The 26,903-nt window shown below is 42.8% G+C and overlaps 2 protein-coding genes across 5 annotated transcripts in view; one reads left to right on the top strand and one right to left on the bottom strand.

The window, feature by feature from the left end:
* The window catches only part of LOC140464158 (hepatic leukemia factor-like), a 56,281-nt gene extending 46,928 nt beyond the window's left edge, over nucleotides 1-9,353 (top strand). The window contains exons 3-4 of one of the 2 annotated variants that reach the window (XM_072558966.1): nucleotides 1,374-1,594; nucleotides 5,129-9,353. In XM_072558966.1, coding sequence (XP_072415067.1) covers nucleotides 1,374-1,594; nucleotides 5,129-5,329 — 422 coding nt within the window. In that variant the 3' untranslated portion in view covers nucleotides 5,330-9,353. Of the gene's footprint in view, nucleotides 1-1,373; nucleotides 1,595-5,125 lie in introns of both variants that reach the window. The other variant, XM_072558965.1, reaches the window with a different exon arrangement.
* The window catches only part of LOC140464157 (uncharacterized), a 34,356-nt gene continuing 16,797 nt past the window's right edge, over nucleotides 9,345-26,903 (bottom strand). For 2 of the 3 annotated variants that reach the window (XM_072558962.1, XM_072558963.1), the window contains exons 3-6: nucleotides 26,227-26,398; nucleotides 24,669-24,792; nucleotides 19,108-19,323; nucleotides 9,345-11,402 (exon numbers count right to left, since the gene is read on the bottom strand). In XM_072558962.1, coding sequence (XP_072415063.1) covers nucleotides 11,063-11,402; nucleotides 19,108-19,323; nucleotides 24,669-24,792; nucleotides 26,227-26,398 — 852 coding nt within the window. In that variant the 3' untranslated portion in view covers nucleotides 9,345-11,062. Of the gene's footprint in view, nucleotides 11,403-19,102; nucleotides 19,324-24,668; nucleotides 24,793-26,226; nucleotides 26,399-26,903 lie in introns of all 3 variants that reach the window. The other variant, XM_072558964.1, reaches the window with a different exon arrangement.

Below are 26,903 nucleotides of genomic sequence, written 5' to 3'. Positions count from 1 at the left end.
TTGCGGCTGTACAGGACATTGGGTAGGCCACTGTTGGAATATTGCATGCAATTCTGGTCTCCTTCCTATCGGAAAGATGTTGTGAAACTTGAGAGGGTTCAGGAAACATTTACAAGGATGTTGCCAGGGTTGGAGGATCTGAGCTACAAGGAGAGGCTGAACAGGCTGTGGCTGTTTTCCCTGGAGCGTCGGAGGCTGAGGGAGGACCTTATAGAGGCTTACAAAATTATGAGGGGCATGGATAGGATAAATAGACAAAATCTTTTCCCTGGTGTGGGGGAGTCCAGAACTAGAGGGTATAGGTTTAGGGTGAGAGGGGAAAGATATAAAAGAGACCTGTGGGGCAATTTTTCATGCAGAGGGTGGTATGTGTATGGAATGAGCTGCCAGAGGATGTGGTGGAGGCTGGTACAATTGCATCATTTAAGAGGCATTTGGATGGGTATATGAATAGGAAGGGTTTAGAGGGATATCGGCCGGGTGCTGGCAGGTGGGACTAGATTGGGTTGGGATATCTGGTCGGTATGTACGGGTTGGACCGAAGGGTCTGTTTCCATGCTGCACATCTCTATGACTCTATGACCCTAATGATAGAGTGGATTGTACAGCTCAGCTCATATTCCAGATTTGAGGGACTATCATCATTTATTAGACAGTAGAGTTGGAACAATAGAAGCAACCTGAATGGGTGGAGTCAAGGCCCCACAGAACCACAATGTTTAGTTTTAGCTTTCTGCAGTGACTGGGGTCTTGAAGCTGGATGTGGAAGCTCTTATTTCTCTCTCAGTTACAGCTAAACCTGGCGTTCTCTTCCTGCTGCTTGAATTTGTGAGATAATCTGTTTTACTGAATCTGCCTTTACCAAGGGTGTGTTTATAGGATGTTACTATGTTGGAACAGTGGATGTTTATAAATAATCTATCGTTCTGTTATGTTGGTCCAATTTCTTTTTGGTTTGTATTTTAATCATACTGTATGAATAAAATGTGTTTTGTTCAAGCCTGATATTAATCAATCAAATTGCACCTGTAATGCAACACATGGCATTTGCCTTTAAAATAAGAAAAAGATAGGGTCAAGGCTACCTCCTTCACATGTTTTATGGGGGTTTGGTCTGGTCCATTACAAGAGTCGGAAAGGTATTGGCTTCAGATCCATAAACTGAAGGACAGAGCAAGTCTCACCTGCGATAATCCTCACCCTATCACAGGTGAAGGACTGAATGGCCTACCGAGACTCTTATTTTGAGATGTTGAAGGGGGTTGGTTGAAGATGGATAGGAGGAAGTTTATGCAGATAGTATAAATCCAGCAACTAGCCCACTTCTGTGCTTCACAATTCTGTGTCTGACCTTGATTTCTGTGTGTCTGCAGGTCAGGTACTGCCACCAGCCCGCAACACTCCCAGTCCCATCGACCCTGAAAGCATTCAAGTGCCAGTCAGCTATGAGCCGGACCCTGCCGATCTGGCACTCTCCAGTATCCCTGGCCAGGAGATGTTTGACCCTCGCAAGCGTAAGTTCACAGATGAGGAACTGAAGCCCCAACCGATGATTAAAAAAGCTCGCAAAGTCTTCGTGCCCGATGAAATGAAGGTAACTTGGAACTGGTTCAGCAACTGGTGGGGGGGGGGGGGGGGAGTTCAGAAGCTTTAACCTTCTGCTGCACCAGTGTCGGATTTTTGTTATTATTACCCATTATAAAAAAACTGCAGCAAGCAGTGATTTGAAGCGATGCAGACATGATTTCATTGGGGTCTGGCAGCTCCACAGCTAACTGGGATAGTACCTAGCTCATCAACCAACCAAGCGTCAATCCTGGCTCTCTGTTAATAAATAAAATAGAATCATACTGTGTACAAAGGGGTCATTTGCCCTAGTGTGTCTGGGAGCTGCTCAATTAGACCCATCACAAAAGCCCAGCAAACTTCACAGCATTTTGCATTCCCTTCCAATTTAAATCTAATTTCCTTTTGAATGGAATCTGCTCCCACCATCCTTCCAGGTAACACATTCCGGTTGACAACAAAATGCTGCAAAATATTTCCCCTCATCTCTCCTCTGGTTCTTTTCCTACATATCTGAATCAGTGCGTGTCCCAGTTACTGAGCCTGCTACAGGTAGCAATAGCCCTTTATCAAAACTCTAAATAATGTTTAACGCTCCATCAAACCTCCCCTTAAGCTTAATAAACACTGAAAGAACTGCGGGTGCTGTAATTCAGGGACAAAAACAGAAATTGCTGGAAAAGCTCAGCAGGTCTGGCAGCATCTGTAGAGAGAAATCAAGAGTTAACATTTTAGTTCTTCCTTCAGAACTGCTCCCCTTAATCCTTCCTGCTCTAAAGAAATAATCTCACTTTCTCCAATCTCCTCACATCACCGCAATCCCAGATTCATGATGTGGGGTAAATCCCAGATTCATGATGTGGGGTAAATCCCGGATTCACGATGTGGGGTAAATCTCGGATTCATGAGGTGGGGTAAATCCCAGATTCACGATGTGGGGTAAATCCCAGATTCACGATGTGGGGTAAATCTCAGATTCACGATGTGGGGTAAATCCCAGATTCACGATGTGGGGTAAATCCCAGATTCATGATGTGGGGTAAATCTCAGATTCATGATGTGGGGTAAATCCCAGATTCAAGATGTGGGGTAAATCCCAGATTCACGAGGTGGGGTAAATCCCAGATTCACGAGGTGGGGTAAATCTCAGATTCACGAGGTGGGGTAAATCTCAGATTCACGAGGTGGGGTAAATCTCAGATTCACGAGGTGGGGTAAATCTCAGATTCACGAGGTGGGGTAAATCCCAGATTCACGAGGTGGGGTAAATCTCAGATTCACGAGGTGGGGTAAATCTCAGATTCACGAGGTGGGGTAAATCCCAGATTCACGAGGTGGGGTAAATCTCAGATTCACGAGGTGGGGTAAATCCCAGATTCACGAGGTGGGGTAAATCCCAGATTCACGATGTGGGGTAAATCTCAGATTCATGAGGTGGGGTAAATCTCAGATTCATGAGGTGGGGTAAATCTCAGATTCCTGAGGTGGGGTAAATCTCAGATTCCTGAGGTGGGGTAAATCTCAGATTCACGATGTGGGGTAAATCTCAGATTCCTGAGGTGGGGTAAATCTCAGATTCACGATGTGGGGTAAATCTCAGATTCATGAGGTGGGGTAAATCTCAGATTCATGAGGTGGGGTAAATCCCAGATTCATGATGTGGGGTAAATCTCATCTGGAACCTGTTCAAAGCCTTTTCATGTCTGTTGCTAACATTAAAATCCAAGTTTTATTTTTTTGGTACTGATCTCAGCTAAGAGGCTGATTTATCTCCTCCAAATGACTCTGACTCGGAATGCTGCAAGACTGAACTTGGATTAGATTAGATTACTTACAGTGTGGAAACAGGCCCTTCGGCCCAACAAGTCCACACCAACCCACCACTCTCTCCACACAGAGAGTCGCCCGAGGTGGGTCCCTGGCCCCAATTGCCAACCTGATGGAAAAATTGGCTGTAAGTTTCCTCAAAGATGGATACAGCCACAGCCAGTACATTTAAAGCAGGAAAGTGGCCGTTTTGGTGAGTTAGAAAAGGATTGGTACCCTGGTATCAAAGTTGAGGAGGAAAGAAAATTGAGGCAGGGTGGGTTGGTTGCAAAAGGATGTGAGGGGAATTTCACCGAGTGGTGCCTGTCTCAAACCTCAACAACAGATGATTAATGTCAACAAGCTCAAATTTATTTCCGACCAGTGCTCCCTCAGTCACTGAGATGTGGACGAAGATTATTGAGTGCTGCTGCTTTCTCTGATATGTATGATTCTCAAGTCCTGTAAAAATTTCCTTGAGGCTGGGATTAAGGGATTCAGTCGTTTTGTGTTTGGGTGAAATGTGGAGAGAATTGGGCTGTGCAGGTAACGTGGATTTGACTTGAAGAAACTGAAATTGTGGGAGTGTGTTGCTAGGTTGTGGAACCTCTGCCACATGGAGTGGTTTAAGAGAGAAAGGAATAGAAAGATTGTAAATAGGGTCTGAAGAGACAATCAACAGAGGGAAAGAGGAAGCTTATGTGGAGAATAACGATCAGCATAGATTCAGTACAAAACAAAGCACATTGAATTCGGGGTGATTTTAATGTTATGTTTTTCTCAATGTTTCAAGCCAGGCCAAGCTATTGGTCTGGAAACACAGTGTTAGGTTTTGCAGATGCAGAGTATAGAAGATATGTGTGTGTGTGTGAGTTACTTTCTGTGTATAATTACAAAACACAGGGTAAAAGGAAGCAGTTTATTTCCCAACATCAGTGGTTTGACCTGGGTAGTTTGTGTTTCCCTTTGTCACAGAATCAGGCCAGTTCTTTCAGGAATTGGGGAGCTTATGCATGTGACTTGCATAAACAGACTCACAAGTGGTGCCAATGGTCTATCTGGGTAAAAATAACATGTTTCTCATTTTAATAAGCCAGACTCTGACCCAGCATCAGTCACAACCGCATGTGCACACAGTTCCAAAACGCTATGTCACTGCATCAAATGTAAAGGAACAAAAGCACGTGGAATTCAACAGGAGGGAGTGAGGACCGAGAGGGTCATTACCGCACTCCTCATCCCCCAGACTCTATTCACAGCCGTGCCATTTTAAACTGAGCCAATTTACGTGTGCATGCACTGACCCCAGTGAATACACTGCAGTGTGTAGTGTGTGTGGACACGGTGTCAATCGACACACTCTTTAATTCACTCCGCTGTGGGGTGGAAATGCTTGCACAAAGACACTTGCACAGACACCTGTGAATGTGGGATGTTCACAACTGAACGCAGTAGCTGAAGGACAAGTTTGGGTCACCTGCACACAGTCAGTCACTCTCACATGATGATACACAGGACCACCCGCTGACATTCGCACACTGGGGGAAGGTTTCACTTTGGATGTGAGTGGTAAATAACAGAAGGGGATCAGCTGGCTTTTGGTCTGTAAATACAAATCAGACGGGCCAATCTCCAGTCACCAGCTATGGCTCACGCGCAATGTAAAAGTCACCCTCCTGCCTCTGACCCCTTCAGTGCCTCTTTCTGCTTTTACTAAGTCTAACATTCCTCCGTATTTAATTCAATCTACGAGCAGGATGAAAAATACTGGGCACGACGTAGGAAAAACAACATGGCAGCCAAGCGGTCCCGGGATGCTCGCCGGCTGAAGGAGAACCAGATTGCCATTCGTGCAGCTTTCCTGGAGAAAGAAAATTCCGCCCTGCGCCAGGAGGTGGCTGACCTCCGGAAGGAGCTGACCCGCTGCAAGAACATCCTGTCGAAATACGATGCTTGAAGCGAGCCACTGTTAGGGCCGGCACTGAACAGCTGCAAGATAGACGAGTGCTGTCCTGTTTTAGCTGGCACTCATCATCAATCTCCTTATCATCCGAGATCACTCCCTCCCCTTCCCACCCAGCAACTCCCCCGTCATTATGTACCACTCTCTCCCCTTCCCACCCGGCAACTCCCCCGTCATTATGTACCACTCCCTCCCCTTCCCACTCGGCAACTCCCCCGTCATTATGTACCACTCCCTCCCCTTCCCACTCGGCAACTCCCCCGTCATTATGTACCACTCCCTCCCCTTCCCACTCGGCAACTCCCCCGTCATTATGTACCACTCCCTCCCCTTCCCACTCGGCAACTCCCCCGTCATTCTGTACCACTCCCTCCCCTTCCCACTCGGCAACTCCCCCGTCATTCCATACCACTCCCTCCCCTTCCCATCCAGCAACTCCCCCGTCATTATGTACCACTCCCTCCCCTTCCCACTCGGCAACTCCCCCGTCATTATGTACCACTCCCTCCCCTTCCCACTCGGCAACTCCCCCGTCATTCTGTACCACTCCCTCCCCTTCCCACTCGGCAACTCCCCCGTCATTCCATACCACTCCCTCCCCTTCCCATCCAGCAACTCCCCCGTCATTCCATACCACTCCATCCCCTTCCCATCCAGCAACTCCTCTCATCATTCTGTACCACTTCCTCCCCTTCCCACCCAGCAACTCCCCCGTCATTCCATACCACTCCATCCCCTTCCCATCCAGCAACTCCTCTCATCATTCTGTACCACTTCCTCCCCTTCCCACCCAGCAACTCCCCCGTCATTCCATACCACTTCCTCCCCTTCCCACCCGGCAACTCCTCTCATCATTCTGTACCACTTCCTCCCCTTCCCACCCGGCAACTCCCCCGTCATTCCATACCACTCCCTCCCCTTCCCACCCAGCAACCCCCACACACTGAATTTTGAAAGAGAGACAAATGAACTTGATGCATTTGATTCCGCACGAGCAAAGCCCTGCCTCACTTTTTCGAAAGGGGCTGTGTATTTTTACCCGAAAAGAAAAATTGTTGTAAGCTTTTTTGACTGCTGATCCACTCCCCTTGACTTCCTCGGGAATCCAACATACTCTCCTTCCTTCCCTCCCTCCCATTCCACACAGAAATGGTTTATCAAATAATGTATTTCTTGTTTTTAAAAAGAACTGTTATCAGATATCATTCAGTTTATCAGTCACCAGAATGCAACTAACCAGTCCCTGACTTTGGAACTGTGGGCACTTCACCTGTTCCCTACACCTGGAATGAAGTCTCCAGAAATTCAGTCCCACCTCTTTTCCCCTGCTCCAAGACAATGCATCCTCAGAGATGATTATACATAATTTAAATTTTTGTTAATTGTATTTCCATTTTCTGTGATGTATCTCTAATGTGCTTCTTAGAGTGAAACAGTAATTTTAACCCTTGATGACCCCCCACCCTTTCAAATGCATGCCTGTTTATAAAAGCTGAATAACTTCCTGCATTTTTATATCCTTCTCACGACACAGCTAAGTGTTCTAGTCTCCCTAAGTGTAGGGCATGGTGTGTTGGGTTTGGCTTCTCAGTCTTTCTAACTGAAAGCAATAATTGTAATTAATGTCAGTTAAGCCAAGTAATGTGTGTGCAATTTGTGGGCCACAGTTGTATCTCCAGACTGGGGTGCAGGCTGAGTCACAAGCATACCCTGAAGACTGTTTCCTAAGAATGTGAAAGAGAACTTCTTTCTCCCCAACTAAGATCATACAAGATAAAAGTTGAACCCTCCAATGAATCGATCGTTCATTGTCACCTGCTATGTAACTAAGGGGCCTCCAAGGCTGAATAGCCCACTGACAATTGACTGTGCGTAAGATCAGATCTGGGAGGAGGATTGATTGAGAGAGGTCAGCCTGCCCTGAGCACCTCAGGGACTACAGTGGAGAATCTGCACCAACTAAAGGATCTAAAAGATCTTTTTCTCCTTTTTTTAAAAATATACAATAAGCAATTGGGGTTTTGAAGGCCATTTGGTATGTGGATATTTTCTGATGAATGTAGCGATGGTTGGTGCAGAATTACCAGAAATAATGGTGTTGCCATATGTGGTGGTTAATCTCCATTTATAGCTATCTTCTGACCGCCAAAAGATGAGAGATTCTATATGATGTTAATGTTTATAGAGAGAATTATAAAGGTCCTTTTTTGTACAGTATTTTTGAATGGAATACTGACAAGTGTATTTTAAGAAATAAAATTATATTATATTATAGTATATATTATAAAGAGACATATAGATGACAGGACAGTGTATTTCACATTTCAATGGATTGAGAGAGACAGGCTTTGACATGAATGTTTAGATATTTGGGCAGGTGCTTGTATTTTTAAAAGTCAGAGCTGCTGTTAATTATTTTCTTGACAGAGAAGTATTTTTAAAGAGTAGTTCCTCTTCAGCATGGGCCCACAGCACAGTATTGCTCTCTAACTGAGTCTACATGATAACTGGTGTGGGTGTTGGATTAATGTCATTCCAACACAGGAAGGAAGCTTTTCTGAGATTGGGTCAGTGTATCTAACTGGGGGTATTTGGGGACAGTGTAGAGGGAGCTTTACGCTGTGTCTAACCCATGCAGTATAAACCCTGAGGAAAAGTTTGTAATGGGAAACGTAGCATGCCCCAATCCGGGATGTCATTTGCCTTTATTTGTGCAGCAGCAACATGAGTTATTGTCTTGCACCACAGTTTGACTCCCCAAGAATTAATGTTGACAGTTAGGTCTTGACTTGTGCTCAAGTATTTAACTGAGAGTCTCAGTAGAATTGTACCATGACATGTTGGCCTCATATTATCTACAAAACTGTAGGGTACAAACTTGTCCTGGTTACCTACACCGAAACACAGACGATGAATTCTGGAATAAAAACCAGGTTGAGGATTTACCACAGATCATTTTAAACAGAATCGTTTGGAGTAAGTGATGATTAGAAATAACACAGTAAAGCTGGGGAAGACCTTCAATAGGAATGAACAACAACTTCAGCAAAGGGTGAACTGGCGTTTGCCTGTTTTCACAGTATTTGGAAAGAGGCGGACAGATATGGCGGGAGGTCCCAAAACTTTAATCTGTGCTTTCTCTTTCAGGTGATGACCAGCCTATGCAGCATTTCCAGCAATTTCTGTTCTCATTGCACAATATTAAATGAGGCTGAGAGTTTTGGACTTAATCTCCCTGATTAAGTGGAGAAATTTAGTTAACTGGAAATAAAAGCATATTTGTTTTAATACAGAGTTTTGTTTTAAGCCTCAAAGAACCGTATTTGTGAATTCTGCAATTCCTGCACCCTGAAGAGGCTTTTTCATAGTTTTGCACAGAGTTGTCATTGCCTTGCAGAAAATAACCTGTCTTACACGAGGAGTGAGGTTTAACAATACTACCTCAATTATTGGAGAAAGTTTGGGGACGAGGGGAAAGTAGATTCACGTCAGTGCATTCTTAATATAAAATAGAGTTTGTATATTTAAGAGAGAAATTGTGGATGCTGAGAAAAGAAATAAATACAGAAAATACTGGAAATGCACACAGGTCCATCAACTTTAGGATACAATTCGACAAAGGGTCTCCAGCTGCCTTTTCTTTGTAACAGATGACTGAGCTGCTGTGTTTAACACTTTTTTTAATTGTGTATTTAGTAATCTGTCACAATAAATGAGCACGTGTGTGAGGGGCTTGTAGAGAGTCTCTGATCTAAACGTGAAGGCTGTCTAGTCCTTTGGCTTCAGGCTTACTAATTTTTAATAATTTTACAAATTAAATGTTTAATTTTACTGTGGAATGATTTTTTTTTTAAAAAATCAACCATTGTATTACTGGCAACACAGTGAGGTGATTCAGTTAAAGGCAAAGAAATATAATTTCTTTCAGTTGTTTCCTACTGGATTGCATTTACTGTGAAGCCTGATTCCAGCTACCTGTATTTGTAAAAGTGTTCAATAAATCCTTTTGTTGGCTTCATTGATGCTCGTTGGTTGATTTCCTCCTGCTTGACATGCTGTTATGACCGCTGGAATTTTCCAACTCTTTCACAGGATTGTTTAGAATAGGAGCGGTTTCTGATTATTTCCCCGGACCAAACCGACAAATATTAGCACCATTAAATATTTCAAGGATTCAATTCCAAGGTCTCCATGATGAAAAGTAATAACGACCAACCTTTAAAAATTCAACACATGAACACACCTCTTCTAGCGCTGGTCACACTTTGTTACATGGTGTGCAGTCTTGTAATAGCAGGATTGCAACAATAGAGTAGAAACTCCAGCCTGGGACATCCCAAAGCACTACAGCCAAGGAAGCACTTGTGCAAGTCCTCTACTGTAGGACTGAAGGTTTGCACAAAGCAAGACATAGAAAATGATTAGGTAAACAGATTTACTAAGATTAGCTGGGGAACATTTACAAGCACTGGCCAGGTCACTGGGTAAGTTCTCTACTCCGAGCTTTTATACATTCACTTAGAAACTCAGTCAGGGCCTCAGTTGGACCTCTCATCTGAAACTAGCACCTCTGACAGTGCAGCATTCTGTCAGTACTGCATGGGAATCTCAGCCTAGGTTAGATGTGCGTGTCACTGGATTGGCAACTAACCAAATTTTGGCAACACCAGCTGGACCAACATTTATTGCTCATCCCTAGTTGCCCTGAGAAAGAGATGTTTAGCTGCCTTTTTGAATCTCTGCAGTCCACATGTTGTCGTTTGATCCTCCGTACCATTGGGGAATTTCACAATTCTGACTCAGTGACAGTGAAGGAGCAGCGATATATTTCCAAGTCAGGATAATGAGTGGGTTGGGGGGATCTTGCAGGGGGTGGTGTTCCCATGTATCAGCTGCCCTTGTCCTTCTAGATGGGAGTGGTCATGGGTTTGGAAGGTGCTGTCTGAGGACCTTTGGTGAATGTCTGTAGATGGTGGACAGGCTGTGGGGAGTCAGGAGGTGAGTACTCACCACAGAATCCGTACCTTCTGACCTGCTCTTGTAGCCACCGTATTTCTATAGAGTCATAGAGATGTGCAGTATGGAAACAGACCTTCGGTTCAACTTGTCCATGTTGACCAGATATCCTAAATTAGTCCCATTTGCCAAACACTTGACCCATATTCCTCTAAACCCTTCCTATTCATATCCCCATCCAGATGCCTTTAAAATGTTGTAATTGTACCAGCCTCCACCACTTTCTCTGGCAGCCCATTCCATACACACACCATCCTGTGTGATCCCTTTTAAATTTTTTCTTTCTCACCCTAAACCTATGCCCTCTAGTTCTGGACTCTTTCCCCTAACCCCCTCCCCCCAACCCAGGGAAAAGATCTTGCCTATTTACCCCCCATGATTTTATAAACCTCTCAGGAATCTTGTTGAGTTTCTGGTCAATGGTAATCCCAAGGACATTGACAGTGGGGGATTCAGTGATGGTAACACCATTGAATGTGAAGGGTTGGTGATTAGATTGTGAAGGTCATTGACTGGCATTTGTGTGGTGTGAATGTTAGTTGCCACCTGTCAGCCCAAACCTGATTGAGATTGTTATCTTGTGAGCCCCAGTTGAACCTGAGGATCAAATGTCTCTCTTTGTGACTCCCTATTGTACTAGTTATACGGCTGTTCTACTCTGATCTCCAGTCCTCACTTTCTTCTGTCCCACCTATCTATCATACAAAGCCGTCAGATCTTTCTCATGGTGAAATAATAGTCACAATTTAAAATGGGGCAATCGCTAAACTCGATGTTGTAATCATAGTAGAGAAGAACAGTGGGGGGAGAATAATGAGGCCCACTATGGAAACCACATTCCTCCAATGACAGGTCTAGGGGCAGCAGTGACTCCTGAGAGTAAGACTGGTCCTTGAAGATGCTGAGTTTGTTGCTTGCGATGCCAGTGTGCTCCCGGATTCGGCTGATCAGTCCAGACACTTTCATTTGGGAATATACGACTTCTTGAAAATGACCAGGATGGGTTTTCATGTTGTTGAAGATTATGATCCGGAGTTCTACAGAAATATACCTGCAGGGATGGGGGGGGACGATCAATAAAAGTGTGAGTGATTAAACAGGGAGACTACGACAGTGATTGAAACAATACCACAGAATCACTTTGGTATCCACACCTTTTGATATTTATTTGATTTAACATCCCATCCCCCATTCCCCATTCACCATCCCCCGATCCCCCAATCCCCCAATCCCCCATCCCCATCCACATCCTCATCTTGCACTCAGTTAATCTCAGGTTCTTACTAAAAAGAAATTTCAGAATAGTTTGAAGATAAGGGAAACCTCTGGAACACAGACTGGTTACAGCACAGAAGGCCATTCAGCCCATTGTATCTGTGCCAGCTACTGCAATTCAGTTCAGCTCATCTCCCTCTACATCTTTTCCTGTGGTCCTACAAGTGCTTCCACTTCAAGTCCTTAATCAGTTCTCTTTTGAAAGCCAGGATTGAATCTGCTTCCCCCACCCTCCAGATTTGGATCACCCGCTAATTAAAATGGTTCACCATCATCATTGCTGTTTTGCTGATCATCTTAAATTGGTGCCCTCTGGCCCTCACCCCTTCTATCTCGAGGAACACTTTTTTTCTGATACTGTCCCCTACTACTATTACATTCCTATTAATTCGCTGACTTCTTATACCAGAGTGAGTTTGTTCATGCAGTCTGCAGCCACAACTGTCATTCATATAACCACAAACCTTTGGGAAAACTGATTCATGATTTTGAACAGCTTGATCAAATCTCACCTTAGCTTTCACTTTTCCAAAAAGACGTTCCTAGCTTTTCTAATCTATCCATGTAACTGAACACACCCATTCCAGAAATCTATTTCATTAATCTAATTTACAAACTGTCTGAAGCTTTCATATTCTTCTGAAAATGTTATGAATGTTCCATGCATTCAGACAGAGCCTTTAGTTCTGTCTCTTTCCTATTCTGATAACCTGCCTCTAACCTGGTGTACTGCTAAGTTCACAGGTTTCAGCCACTTCCTGCCCCATCCTTCTGATAATTTCTATTATTGCTACCTACCTGTTTTGTCTTATCTTCTTTATTCAATGTGTCATATCCCATGAATATGATTCTGTGCCAGCACTGTTTCATTTAAAGTTCTTTCTATTGCCCTCATTATATAACTTGCCAGAGCATTGATCCTAGCATGGTCCCAGCCTACAGCTCCCAGGTACTGGTACCAGTCCAACATGCACTGAAATCAATCTCTCTCACACCAATCTTTTAGCCGAGCATTAACACTTTAATCAATTATACCATATACCAAGTTTCTTGTGGATTGGGCAATAATGCGAAAATGATTACTTATGAAGTTCTATTTTCTAAATTTAGTCCCACCTGTTAATACTCCCCCATTATATCTATGTCATCGGTACCTTCATAGACCATAAGACATAGGAGGAGAAGTACACCATTCAACCCATCGAGTGTCCTTCACAAATCAGTGAGATCATGGCTAATTGAACAATCCTCAATTCTACTGCCTTTTCTGCAATTTCAGAAAGTTCCCTTGAGCTTCTAGCTCATAAGATCTTAGCCAAAGCTCTATGAATTGATTAGATTACTTACAGCATGGAAACAGGCCCTTCGGCCCAACAAGTCCACACTGACCCTCCGAAGCACAACCCACCCAGATCCATTTACCCCTTCACCTCACACTACGGGCACTTTAGCATGGCCAATTCACCTAACCTGCACATTTTTTGGACTTTGGGAGGAAACCCACACCTAACCTGCCAGAATGTGCAAACTCCACACAGTCAGTTGCCCGAGGCGGGAATTGAACCCCCCGGGTCTCTGGCGTTGTAAGGCAGCAGTGCTAACCACTGTGCCACCGTGCCGCCCACTGGTCACCAACTGGTGATGTGTTTACCCTTGATCACAGGAGCATCCAGGAGTTCCCACATTCTGCAGTTGCAAGACATCACTCACACTGCCAGCATGTGTCAACAACATATTAAATCAATGGCTCTTCTCACTCACACACTTTACTCAGTTATCTGATAAATTTTTCAACATAATAAAATAAATAACAGTCACTATCTTCTCTCATCCTTTCTGTTTCCTGTCTCTTAATTAAAAGACAGGTTTTTATGGGTTGTTTAAATATTTTCTGTTTTTTTCAAAATTCCAGCACTTTTCACATAATCCCCAAGCAAGTTATCTGTTTCCTGTTTGTCTCTTCATTTATACAATCTTTTGCCTCTCTCCCAGAAGATGAATGCTCTAAGCCTGTGTTCATATTCACTGCTTGTATTCTCTCCCACGTCTGCTTATCTCCCACAGCTCTGCCTCTCACTGTTGACCGTGTGCCATGAGCTATTTTTTTATACATGCTCATTTTTGTTTCATCCACAGGTCCACCTTTCTCCCAGAAACTTTAGCCCATCAAGTAAGTCAACTATGTTCTCAGTGTTATGACTTTTGCAGCATTTTCTTCCTTGGCAGATACAAAAGCAAAGTACTCTTCATACTTCAGCCACACCCACCACCTCCCCTCACACATTTCCTTGTTACTGACACAGAGAGACCAATAACTTCAAAACAAATTGGACTTCCAGTTGATAGCTGAATGGAAAACAGAATAAATCTTCATCTTTTAAGTCTCTTAATGTAAGTCCATGAGCTCAATGCCTAAACACCATGTTCTTAGAGAACATATACTTTAAAAAAGAGCTTCTACAACACAAAGAAATCCACTTATAAAGTCATAGAGATGTACAGCACAGAAACAGACCCTTTGGCTCAATTTGTCCATGCCGACCAGATATCCCAACCTAATAAAGTCCCATTTGCCAGCACTTGGCCCATATCCCTCCAAACCCTTCCTATTCATATACCCATCCAGATGCTTTTCAAATGTTGTAATTGCACCAGCCTCCACCACTTTGTCTAGCAGCTCATTCCATACACGCACCACCCTCTGTGTGAAAAGGGTGCCCCTTAGGACCCTTTTATATTTTTCCCCTCTCGCCCTAAACCTATGCCCTCTAGTTCTGGACTTCCATACTCCAGGGAAAAGACTTTGTCTGTTTACCCTATACATGCCCCTCATGATTTAATAAACCTCTATGGGGTCACCCCTCAGCCTCCGACACTCCAGGGAAAACAGCCCCAGCTTGTTCAACCTCTCCCTATAGCTCAAACTCTCCAACCCTGGCAACATCCTTGTAAATTCATTCTGAACCCTTTCAAGTTTCACAACATTTTTCAAATGGGAGGGAGACCAGAATTGCACGCAATATTCCAAAAGTGGCCTAACCTGTACAGCTGCAACATGACCTCCTAACTCTTATACATTTCATGGCCAAATGACAGACTGTGTCTTTAGTAATCTGTCAATTTTTCTGGATCCAGTCCAAAGTGATGTTTTGGTCCCAAATATTCACTTCCATTTCTTTCTTGGCCTGATAACAATCCCATAATTTTCTTTTTTTTAGTGAAGATATTACCTGGCAGTTCTGTAGCCTCATGTCAGATCCTCACAAAGGTTTTCAGTACAGCCCAAGCTCTGACCATTAGAGCTGCAGAATTAACTGTGGAAGCTTCCACTCTCTAGCTGTTCCCTGTTTACCTGTACTCTGGCAAATTGACTGTGTCTGGGGGTTTCGAGAATATCTTAGAAACCCTTCACCTCTCAAAGCCCATCTCTATTGCAACGTGAATCATCTGGGCCTGGTGTGTAGAAATGCTGATTTTTGGACATTCAGACCCCCAAATCTCTTTTAAGTTGGAAGTAAAGGGACATTGAAATAACTGCACTGAGGTCTGTATCCCATCACCAAGTCACCCCTTATTTACATCTGCACAGAATGTGGGCTGTGATCAGCCAGCTCAGAGCAAATCCCTAGACTGAGGAGACTATCGGAATCTCCTGTTTTTTTTAAAATCCCCACACTATCGCCTAACCGCAGTTGTGCTTATATTTATCCCACAGCACCCATGTTGTGTGTGTGCAGGTGTGAGACCCAGTAAAATCTCCAGTTTATATCTGTCAGCCAGGGCTTCCTGAATGGCTCAGGTTAACAGCCCCAGTCAAGGAACTCATAGTCAATGAAATCCATCTGGCCATGGTAGAAACGTTAACAACTTGACATTCTCAACACCCTCCCAAGACGCTGAAGATTCATAGTCTAACCATAAAAACATAGAGGCCAATGCCATTGTTTCCAAATGTGAACCCCTTACATCTTCTTTCTAGCAAACAACCTATTGTCAGGCAGCCATCAGAACAGATTACGCCACCCCTTCATTTGACCCTCAATTAAAGACAGTCTCAAGGCACAGAAATCATATAAACCTCATGGCTACAATACTCGCCTCTTACTGTCCGTGATATGGCCATAGAAACCTTTGGACCTTTGCTCACAAAAGTATCTGTGAATCTCTTGTTTACGTTGTTTCCTTATCTGAACTTTGTTTATTCAGACAGGTTCTCATTTGTATGGTCAACCTGACATCTGTTATATGTACCCTCTCAACCCCTTTGGTCATCCAGGGAGGGCCTACAATTTTACGAAGAAGGGTCACTGGACCTGAAATGTTGACTTTACTTTCTCTCCCAGATGCTGCCAAACTGGCTGAGTTTTTCCAGCATTTTCTGTTTTAGTTTCAGCTCTCCAACAATGTTTGTTTTAGTTTACTTTCATTTACCTTTGTTTTTGATTGCTGTACCCACCCTTTTGTCCCTCAACTGTACCTGAACAATCTCCTCTTAAAACAGCTCCTTGATCCATGATAGTTTTATCTGCCAATATTTGATTCAAATTTATCTGCGCTTGTTCCCACTCCACTGAAGTTTATCCTCATAGTGTTTATTTTCAGACAGCTAAGAATACAGCTCCAAGGGCTGAAACTCTTTGCCAATGTAATGGTAATGACAGCAGTTCCTATCTCTAATACCTTCTCTGTAGGAGAATGAACAAACACACATTGCACGTTGTCAGCGTTGTGCATGTTTAATGATTACTGTGTTTGACTTTTTTTCGATTATCTGTTTTTGCCAGTTTTAGCAGTCAGGCCTGTACGAGTAAGTAAATACCTGCTGAGGTGGTTATTCCTTCCCCTATGGTAGTGCCCAGCCTCAAACAGGAAGGAAACAGAGATCCTCTGATATTTCAAACGGTAATTGCACGCCTGAATAATACGACTGAATACAAACATTCCAGCTTTGATCCCTGTTCTAACATCTGTTACTGATCTCAGCCTGGACCACTGGCCATTACTCTTGCTCTCATTTAATTTCCGATCAACATTTATTGCTCAGGGTCATACAATAAAAATTTACATTTGGACTGGCTTGTCCCACTCCCAAAGAACTACAAGTCCATCAGATCAAAAGAAACAGAACCAGGAGGAGGCCATTCTGTCCCTCGAGCCTGCTGCAATAGGATCATGGCTGATCTGATACTCCCCATGTCCACTTTCCTGCCTTTTCATAGAGTCATACAGCACAGAGACAGACCCTTCAGTCCAACACGTCCATGCCAACTAAGTTTCCCAAACTAAACTCGCCCCATTTGCCTGCATGTGGCTCATATCCTTTTGAACCTTTCCCATCCACATACTTGTCCAAAAGTCTTCTAGATGTTGTAACTGTACCTCCAACAACCACTTCCTCTGGCAGTTCATTTTACAGATGAACCACCCTCTGTGCAAAAATGTTTCCCCTCAGGTCCCTCTCATTGGAAAGAAGGCGGCTAAGGGGGGATTTGATAGAGACATACAAGATGATCAGAGGATTAGATAGGGTAGACAATGAAAGACTTTTCCCTAGGATGATGACATCAGCGTGTACAAGGGGGCATAACTATAAATTGAGAGATGGTAGATTTAAGGCAGATGTCAGAGGCAGGTTCTTTACACAGAGAGTGGTAAGGGCGTGGAATGCACTACCTGCTAATGTAGTTAACTCAGCCACATTAGGGAGATTTAAACAATCCTCAGATAAGCACATGGATGATTTTGGGATAGTGTAGGGGGACGAGCTGAGAATAGTTCACAGGTCAGCGCAACACTGAGGGCCGAAGGGCCTGTTCTGCGCTGTATTGTTCTATGTTCTATGTTCTAAATCTTGCTCCTCTCACCTTAAAAATATTCTCATTTGTGAACTGAATATTAAATGCGATCATGTTGTGATCACTAGTTCCTGGGGGACCTTTTACTGTGAGGTCATCCTCATTACCTATTACCAGATCCAGGATAGCTTGATGCCTGGTTGCTCAGTGACATATTGCTCAAGGAAACTATCCCTCATGCACATTACAAAGTCTTGTAGATATTCTTTCCAACTTGATTAACCCAATCAGTGAAGATTAAAGTCACCTATAATTATAGCTGTCTTCTTTTTACAAGTTCTTGTCATTTGTTGACTTATAACCTTTCCTACAGAGTGGCTACTACTCGGGGATCTGTACACTACCTGTACAAATGCCATTTTTTCTTTCTGCCCCTTTTTACCGCCATCCAAGTGGACTGCATGTCAGCCTAGATTATCTTTCACAACTGTCCTCATTTCATTTCTTATTGACAGTGCTACCCCACGACCTTTTCCACCCTCCTGTCCTTCCAAAATATCAAATATCCCTGAAAGTTAAATTCCCAGTTTTGATCTTTTTATTTCCATTGTGATGATGAGATCATATCCATTTACATTGAGTTGCATCGTCAGTTTGACTACCTTATTCCAAATGTTTTGTGCATTCAGATACAAAGCTTTTAAGTGTGTTCTATCGCCAGAATAGAGTCGGCCTTTGCTCCCATGAATGACGGCATCTGTCTTTCAACTCCAGAAAGAACTTAAATGACATAGAAACCGAGAAGATCAGAGCAGGAGGAGGCCATTCAGCCCTTTGAGCCTGCTCTGCCACTCATCATGATCATGGTTAATAATCCAACTTAATAGCCTAGCCCTGCTTTCTCCCCATCACATTTGATTCCATTCGCCCCAACTGCTATACCTAGCCACCTCTTGAGTACATTAATCAATCATCTCTTGTGAGATTGACCTCATCTCCCCACAGCACTAAACCAGGCTCCTGGATTACTCGTTCAGTGGCATTACCACCCAGCAAATGTCTCCTAATGAAGTACTTCTGAAGTGAAGTGGAGTCACTATGCTTAGGCAAGCACACCAGCCCATTTGTGGGCAGTGAGCTCCCACAATAGCATTAATAAAATGACCAGGAAATCTGGTTTTGGTGGCCTGCGTGCAAGGCAATCTGAAATGGGTCAACTGGCTCTTCAGGCAATCTAACCCATCAAAAGATTCTTTATAACTGCTGTTAGAAATTATTTTGGATTGTTTACTCTAATTCCAGAACATTGATGCATCCCCACATCCCATGTTTCTGATCCTGGTCTAATTACTTTCCTTGGGACAGTACATCAGCAAATCAGAAAGACTCAGCTCATGTTCTGTTTTCCCCAAATCTGAGAATGCATTAACCATATCAATCTGAGAATGCATTAACCATATCAATCTGAGAATGCATTAACCATATCAATCTGAGAATGCATTAACCATATCAATCTGAGAATGCATTAACCATATCAAGCTTTATACATATGCCACTGCATTACACATTCAACAGTAATTCTTCAACCTCCAACTACTGAAGAGGTTGTTTTTGCATTTGTTCCTGAGGTTATGGTAATAGTTGACCGTAATACATAAAAACATGCCTGTGCAAAACAGACTGCACCTGGATTCAGAGAGTCGTTCATATTTCCTGAGTCCCAAGTGGCAACTTGGGCAATGAGTCGAAACTTCCTTTGTAATCAACAGATACGTTTCTGCTTCCTTTCTTGCTTCACATTCCTCCTCGTCTTCTTTTCTTATTTTAATTCTGTCTCTGACTCCTTCTATGTCCTTTGATTCATCCTGCTCCTCATTCTCTTTACTGATACTTTGAAGACACCTATGAGCGAGATTTTAATATTAAATTTGCATGTAGGAAGTAATCATTGCAAGCAGCCGACATTATGTTGAGATGCTATTTCAGAATGCACAATCATTACACAAATTGGGAGAGTGTTTAAGTGCAGCAAATATACTCTAACAAACAGGTATAGTACAATTTCAGACTGAATCCAAAATCTGTGGAGTAAGATTCCCTGAAGGAGGGATTCTGACAATGTTTTGCTCCCATAGTTTTGGCTTTAATTACAGAATTAAACTCCAAGGTGCAGCATTTTAGCAGAAACGTAACCAGGTAATGTAAATGTGCCCGAAACCTAGGGAAATGTGTCCTGATATCACCTAGGAAAGGTTAAAACTCACAACACCAGGTTATAGTCCAACAGGTTATGTAATTGTTACATCACACTGCAAATTTTTGCTATAAATTCTGTGTTACGATCGAGCCCTCCACTATCACCTGATGAAGGAGCGTCGCTCCGAAAGCTAGTGTGTTTCCAATTAAACCTGTTGGACTATAACCTGGTGTTGTGATTTTTAACTTTGTACACCTCAGTCCAACACCGACATCTCCAAATCATGACACCTAGGAAAGAGTTAACAAACTTCAAATAATTTTCAAATAATAATATTTGTCTGAATAGTTATTTGGTGGTACAGAACTTGGGTATTGTTGTAAAAAGAAGACATGTTTTGTCAAGATTTTCCATCTTGTACTCATCATGATAATTTAGATTAGAATCCCTACAGTGTGGAAACAGGCCCTTTGGCCCAACCAGTCCACACTGACCCTCTGAAGAGTAACCCACCCAGAACCATTTCCCTCTGACTAATGCAGCTAACACTACAGGTAATTTAGCCTGGCCAATTCACCTAACCTGCACATCTTTGGACTGTGGGAGGAAACCGGAGCACACCCAAGCAGACACAGGGAGAATGCGCAAACTCCACACAGACAGTCACCCGAGGCTAGAACTGAACCTGGGACCTGGTGCTGTGGGGCAGCAGTGCTAACCACTGAGCCACCGTGCCACCCCATTCTTCACAGGCATCTCAGTGAGACGGAAAAACAACATTTACATTGTATAAGAGGGTGCTGATTAGTTTCAAAGTAGACGTGTTAGCATGGAGACTGCACCAGCTAATGATGATTCATGGTAAACTGTCAAGTTTTGTTTAAATGTTAAACCAGGTAGGTAGACTCTGATTGGTCAAGTGTTACCTTGGAAAATGAACCAGCATACCGCTGTCACTTCTCTTGCTGAGTTGAAATAGGCATAGCATGTATAAATGTTCTTTCTGTCTGCAAAAAGCAGAGTCTGGTGTGTTAATATATGTTGCTTCCAGCACACACATGCCACATTAAGATCCTGACTAACAATCCCAAACTGGTTGTCAGGATCACAGCTTGTATTTACTCTCAGCCAGGAACATATTAACACTGGAGTGTCTGGAACAAATTGAAATAAAAACCAAAAGAAAAAACCCTTACGAATGGGAGAAAAAATGCCATTATGTGGAGGTGCCAGGTTGCGGTGGACAAAGTCAGAAGTCACACGACACCAGGTTATAGTCCAACAGGTTTATTTGAAATCAGAAACTTTCAGAGCAGTGTTCCTTAGTCAGGTGGAGTGAAGAGAAGCACATAGGCACATCACTTTTCGGCAGAGAGATCAAAAGATTGTACAAATGGTGTGAGTGGAGTGTCGACAGGCTGAATAATAAGACTCTGCAGGTGATCAAAAGTGTCAGATGTTGTGAGTGAAGTGTTAAGTGAGTCAGCTAAAGAACAAATGAAAGGATGATCTATAATCCGATTAATGGAGGCAGAGAGATACATACAAAAATAATTAAAAATAAGGTGGTGCTGGAAAGAAATGGCTAGAATAACATGATGAGAAAAGACTGTGAAGGAGATTTTTATCTTTTAAAAATTGGCTTTGTATTGTGCATGCTCATTTTAAAGTCTTTGGAGACTAGCGTGTGCAGTTGAAGCTTATATTCAATGATGATGTCAGCAGACATGGTTTGCATAACTCAGAATTATTTAGTAAATGTTTAATTGTGTTTAATACTGGGTGAGAGAAGGAAAGTTCAAGAACTGGCTCAAAGATAGAAGACAGAGGGTGGTGGTGGAGGGTTGTTTTTCAGACTGGAGGCCTGTGACCAGTGGAGTGCCACAAGGATCGGTGCTGGGCCCTCTACTTTTTGTCATTTACATAAATGATTTGGATGCGAGCATAAGAGATACAGTTAGTAAGTTTGCAGATGACACCAAAATTGGGGGTGTAGTGGACAGCGAAGAGGGTTACCTCAGATTACAACAGGATCTTGACTAGATGGGCCAATGGGCTGAGACGTGGCAGATGGAGTTTAATTCAGATAAATGCAAAGTGCTGCATTTTGGGAAAGCAAATCTTAGCAAGACTTATACACTTAATGGTCAGGTCCTAGGGAGTGTTGCTGAACAAAGAGACCTTGGAGTGCAGGTTCATAGCTCCTTGAAAGTGGAGTCACAGGTAGATAGGATAGTGAAGAAGGTGTTTGGTTTGCTTTCCTTTATTGGTCAGAGTATTGAGTACAGGAGTTGGGAGGTCATGTTGCGGCTGTTCAGGACATTGGTTAGGCCACTGTGGAATATTGCGTGCAATTCTGGTCTCCTTCCTATCGGAAAGATGTTGTGAAACTTGAAAGGATTCAGAAAAGATTTACAAGGATGCTGCCGGGGTTGTTGGATCTGAGCTACAGGGAGAGGCTGAACAGGCTGGGGCTGTTTTCCCTGGAGCGTCAGAGGCTGACGGGGGACCTTGTAGAGGTTTACAAAATTACGAGGGGCATGGATAGGATAAATAGACAAAGTCTTTTCCCTGGGATTGGGGAGTCCAGAACTAGAGGGCATAGGTTTAGGGTGAGAGGGGAAAGATATAAAAGAGACCTAAGGGGCAACGTTTTCACACAGAGGGTGGTATGTGTATGGAATGAGCTGCCAGAGGATGTGGTGGAGGCTAGTACAATTGCAACATTTAAGAGGCATTTGGATGGGTATGTGAATAGGAAGTACTGGATTAGTGGTGCTGGAAGAGCACAGCAGTTCAGGCAGCATCCAACGAGCAGCGAAATCGACGTTTCGGGCAAAAGCCCTTCATCAGGCTTTTCATCACTAATCCAGTATTTGCTTTCCAGCATCTGCAGTCATTGTTTTTACCTATATGAATAGGAAGGGCCGGTGCTGGCAGGTGGGACTAGATTGGGTTGGGATATCTGGTCGGCATGGACGGGTTGGACCGAAGGGTGTGTTTTCATGCTGTACATCTCTATGACTCTGAGATGTGAGGGGCAGGTTTTTTACAGAGTCTGGAATGTGCTGCCTGGAATGGTCGGTGGACGCAGATATGAAAGGGATATTTAAGGACTTTTAGGTCAGAACATGAATATACAAGGAATGGAGGGATATGGAACAAGGGCAGGCAGAAGGGATTAGTTTAATTTGACATCACGTTCGGCACAACATTATGGGCTGAAGGGCCTGTTCCTGTGTTGTACTGTTCAGTGCTCTAAACGTTTCCAATTGCAGAGTTACATATTACATTAGACACTGAGTTTTGAGTTTTGCAAGAGTGGCAGGTTGAGTATGGTCTGTACCTTCCTGTTGTGAGTAGCAGTATAGATAGCTGTTTAATAGATATACTGGTCTTTGGGACATATGCCAGTGCTATGAATTTATCATATTACTCATTTGTGTGATCCATTTGGCTGTTCATAGCAGGTAAGGTAGTGACTGTTGGCATAATCCCAGCTGGTGGCTGTACTTGACGAGGCAAATCCTACTATAAATCCTGGCTTGATAGATCACATTTAATGTTTGTGCACTGAGTGGTTGATCACTGAAACATATTTACATTAGATGGCAGACTTTTTTTTTAAAAGGGTGGCACAGTGGCTCAGTGGTTGGCACTGCTGGCTCACAGCACCAGGGACCTGGGTTCAATTCCCACCTCAGGCAACTGTGTGTGTGGAGTTTACACATTCTCCCCGTGTCTGCGTGGGTTTCCTCTGGGTGCTCTGGTTTCCTCCCACAGTCACAAAGATGTGCAGGTCAGGTGAATTGGCCATACTAAATTGCCCGTAGTGTTAGGTGCATTAGTCAGGGGTAAATATAGGGGAATAGGTCTGGGTGGGTTGCTCTTCAGAGGGTCAGTGTAGACTTGTTGGGCCGAAGGGCCTGTTTCCACATTGTAAGGAATCTAATCAAACAGAAAATAAATTTATTATGCAAAAGGAAGAAAACAAACTCTATATCAAAGGCAGTTAAAAAGATTTTCATACAGTCAGTAAAGTTTCAACCTGTTTTCCAACACTAACCTTTCACAGATACTCAATTCTGGAGAAATTTCACTCATATCGGAGCTCTTTAAGTCCTTAACCTAATACAGTCTGCCCAGTTTCCTTTCCTTTGACTCTAGAAACTGTTTTATGTTCCTTTCTGAGTCGGAACCTCTCACAATTCTGATGGCTTAAACCTTTTTCAGTTTTAACAATATGAAAATTTCTGTCCAAACCTTCCTAGCTTAGAAGCTCCACAAACGAAAGTATTTTGATGAGGGCGACAAGTTTCCCTAAAACTTGATTCTCCTGCTAGAATGAACTATTCTTCTTTCTGAACTGAATTCCTGATTCGTCTGAGCCCAGACCTTGAACTTTCTGTCTTAAGTGAAATAAATTAATGGTTTTCTGGTCTGGCTGTGAACTCAGAGATATAAACATTCCATCAATTAACACCACAAGGGTCCTGGCTGAAGTCATATGTCATTTTAGAATTTAAAAATATCTAGATCACCATTCCATTCCACATTTGACCGAAAAAAAGTTTGACAAAACACATTCACCTTCCTTGATTTTAAAATCCAAATCCCAAAATACAATATGTATACACATCTTCCATCACACCATAACCCAAAATATAACCCAAATCCCAAAATACAATATATATACACATCGTCCATCACACCATAACCCAAAATATAACCCAAATCCCAAAATACAATATATATACACATCTTCCATCACACCATAACCCAAAATATAACCCAAATCCCAAAATACAATATATATACACATCGTCCATCACACCATAACCCAAAATATAACCCAAATCCCAAAATACAATATATATACACATCTTCCATCACACCATAACCAACCAACCCATTTTTTTCTGCAATACTCAAATTCTTAACAACGACTTAATGTGACCATTTGAAACCCACTGAATTAAATACTTTGTGTTTGCTAAATAATCCCATATTCACTCGTAGCAGCATATCTCAAAGACCTTAAAGTACTTGCCGAGCTTTGTCAAGTCCTGCACCTAATTCAATGTAATCAATGGTCCCATTATTGTCCTGATCCAACAATTTGGCCAAGATGTGTAGTTGAGCTTCTAGACAGGGAATCTTCAAATCTCGCATCCCTGGAATATTGAAATATGAATTGCTTATTTAAAATTTCACAGTAAGCTACATGTTTCTAAACATCAATCTGTTATTGGAAATATTCTCTATCTCTTTCTAACAACCCTACCATCCTGATCCAGGGTGGAGTGGGAAGCTGGGAATTTTCTTCCCGGTTTCTATCATTGAGAACCCACAGCAATATTGTTCATTCTTAAATTTCCACTACAATGGCCTAGCAAGTTCTTCAGCTCAGGGGCAATTAGGAACAGGCTACAAATGCCAGCCTTGTCAGCAATGTCAAAGTCCCATGAAAAATCAAAGAAAAAAATGACTAAAGTACAGGACTGATAGGTAAATGGGACTTCACAGATGTGAATTAGGATATAAATAGTTAGGTTTTTGATTAGTCCAACTTGAGGAGGATAGAAACCTGAAATGAAATAGTTTGGAAGAATCTAGTCTGAAGGATGTAAAGGCACGAATTAAAATTCAGCAGGAAATGGGCTGAGGCAGTAGTGGAAACAAGTGATATTATTGAGATGGAAGTAATAGAGAGGGTATGGAGTACGGATGCTGAGTTCAGGTCCAACAGGGTATGGTGGCTACAAAGATGGGAGGTGATGACCTTCTGGTATTATTGCTAAACTATTAACCCAGCAAGAGTCAAGACTGTAGTGCTGGAAAAACACAGCAAGTCAGGCAACATCCGAGGAGCAGGAGAATCAACACTTCGGACATAAGCCCTTAATCCAGCAATCCAAGTAATGCTCCCACAGATCCAGGTTCAAACCCCACTGGACCAGCTGGTGCATTTTGAATTGTCTCTTTTTGTTTTATCCAGAATTAAGAGTCTAATGACAATCATGAAATCATTGTCTGGGAAAACCCCACCTGGCGGCTGAAATTTAAATGCCTTCTGGGCAATAAATGCTGGCTTTGCCCAAAATAGCCACATTCCGTGAATGAATAAAACAGTACGTTTTGGCCTGAGGCAGTGGCCAAGATGGGGATAAAGTTAGTGGCAAGAGAACAAATTGTGCAATAGAGTTTAACAGGAAGAATTATCAATTCATTCAGGGCTGGATGTTGAACAAACATTCTGACAACACAAGGAAATGGAGGGGTCAGGATATGTCATGATAAGGTATACTCATGAAAATTGTCATCTTGTCTTCCGATTGTGGCAGTGTAATGATATATTGCAGTAGGCAGTCGTTCAGTCCAGCATGCCCATGCTCTCTGTAATAACTACAAGAAATCCCACTTCCCAGATCTTCCACCATTTTACCTTTTTCAATAATATTCCCCAATTTATCTTTAAAGTTATTGTTGAATCTGATTCCACCAGCCTTTTGGGAAGCGTTTTCCAGATCATAAGAATTTATTTTGAGCAAATTAAGTTGCTATTCATTAAACCATAAATATCAGAGTAAATGAGAGACAGTCGTTACCGAGTTTAAATTCATCATACTGCAGAATCCCGTTCCCAATCTTGTCATACTCAGAAAAGAGTTCCACTGCCTGGTGGTGATTTATCTTCAGCCAATTATCCATTCGATCCAAAAAAAGTTCATACTCTTTGATATTACTCTGGAATTGTCTGCTTGCCTTTTCAAGCTCCTCCTTTTCCAAAAGATGTAAAAGACAGGTTTGTTGGACTGTTCAGCATTCCCTAACTAGTACAAACATTGCGTCTCTAAGACATAGGTTTTACAATTGTTCTGTATAATACACAGATGATGTCTCTATATGCAGCCATATGCACACCGTGAGAGAGGCCACACACACTGAGATACAAGGAGCTGGAACTTCAGTTGTCTGTAAGTAGAGGCATGACTTTAAAATGACCATCCTGAAATTAATCTCTGGATCCTGATGCCTAAAGGACAGGCCTTGCAATTTTTGAGGTGAATGGGAAGCAACAGGGAAGCAACACTTACCTTCCATTTATGACACATAAAGCTCCTGTGGGGCTTGTTGATGGGCTCGGGCTGTTAGGATTATATTTCATAAAAACATAAACTTTTACAATATAGAAGGAGGCTATTCAATCCATTGTGTCTGCACTGGCTCCTGAAACAGTACCCAGCTGGACTCACTCTCCGGTCCTATCTCAAATATGTCTCCA

This window comes from Chiloscyllium punctatum, chromosome 39 (assembly GCF_047496795.1).
Source record: "Chiloscyllium punctatum isolate Juve2018m chromosome 39, sChiPun1.3, whole genome shotgun sequence".
Lineage (NCBI taxonomy): Eukaryota > Metazoa > Chordata > Chondrichthyes > Orectolobiformes > Hemiscylliidae > Chiloscyllium > Chiloscyllium punctatum.
The sequence above is the reverse complement of the archived record's forward strand: the minus strand, read 5'-3'. Positions and strand labels throughout refer to the sequence as shown.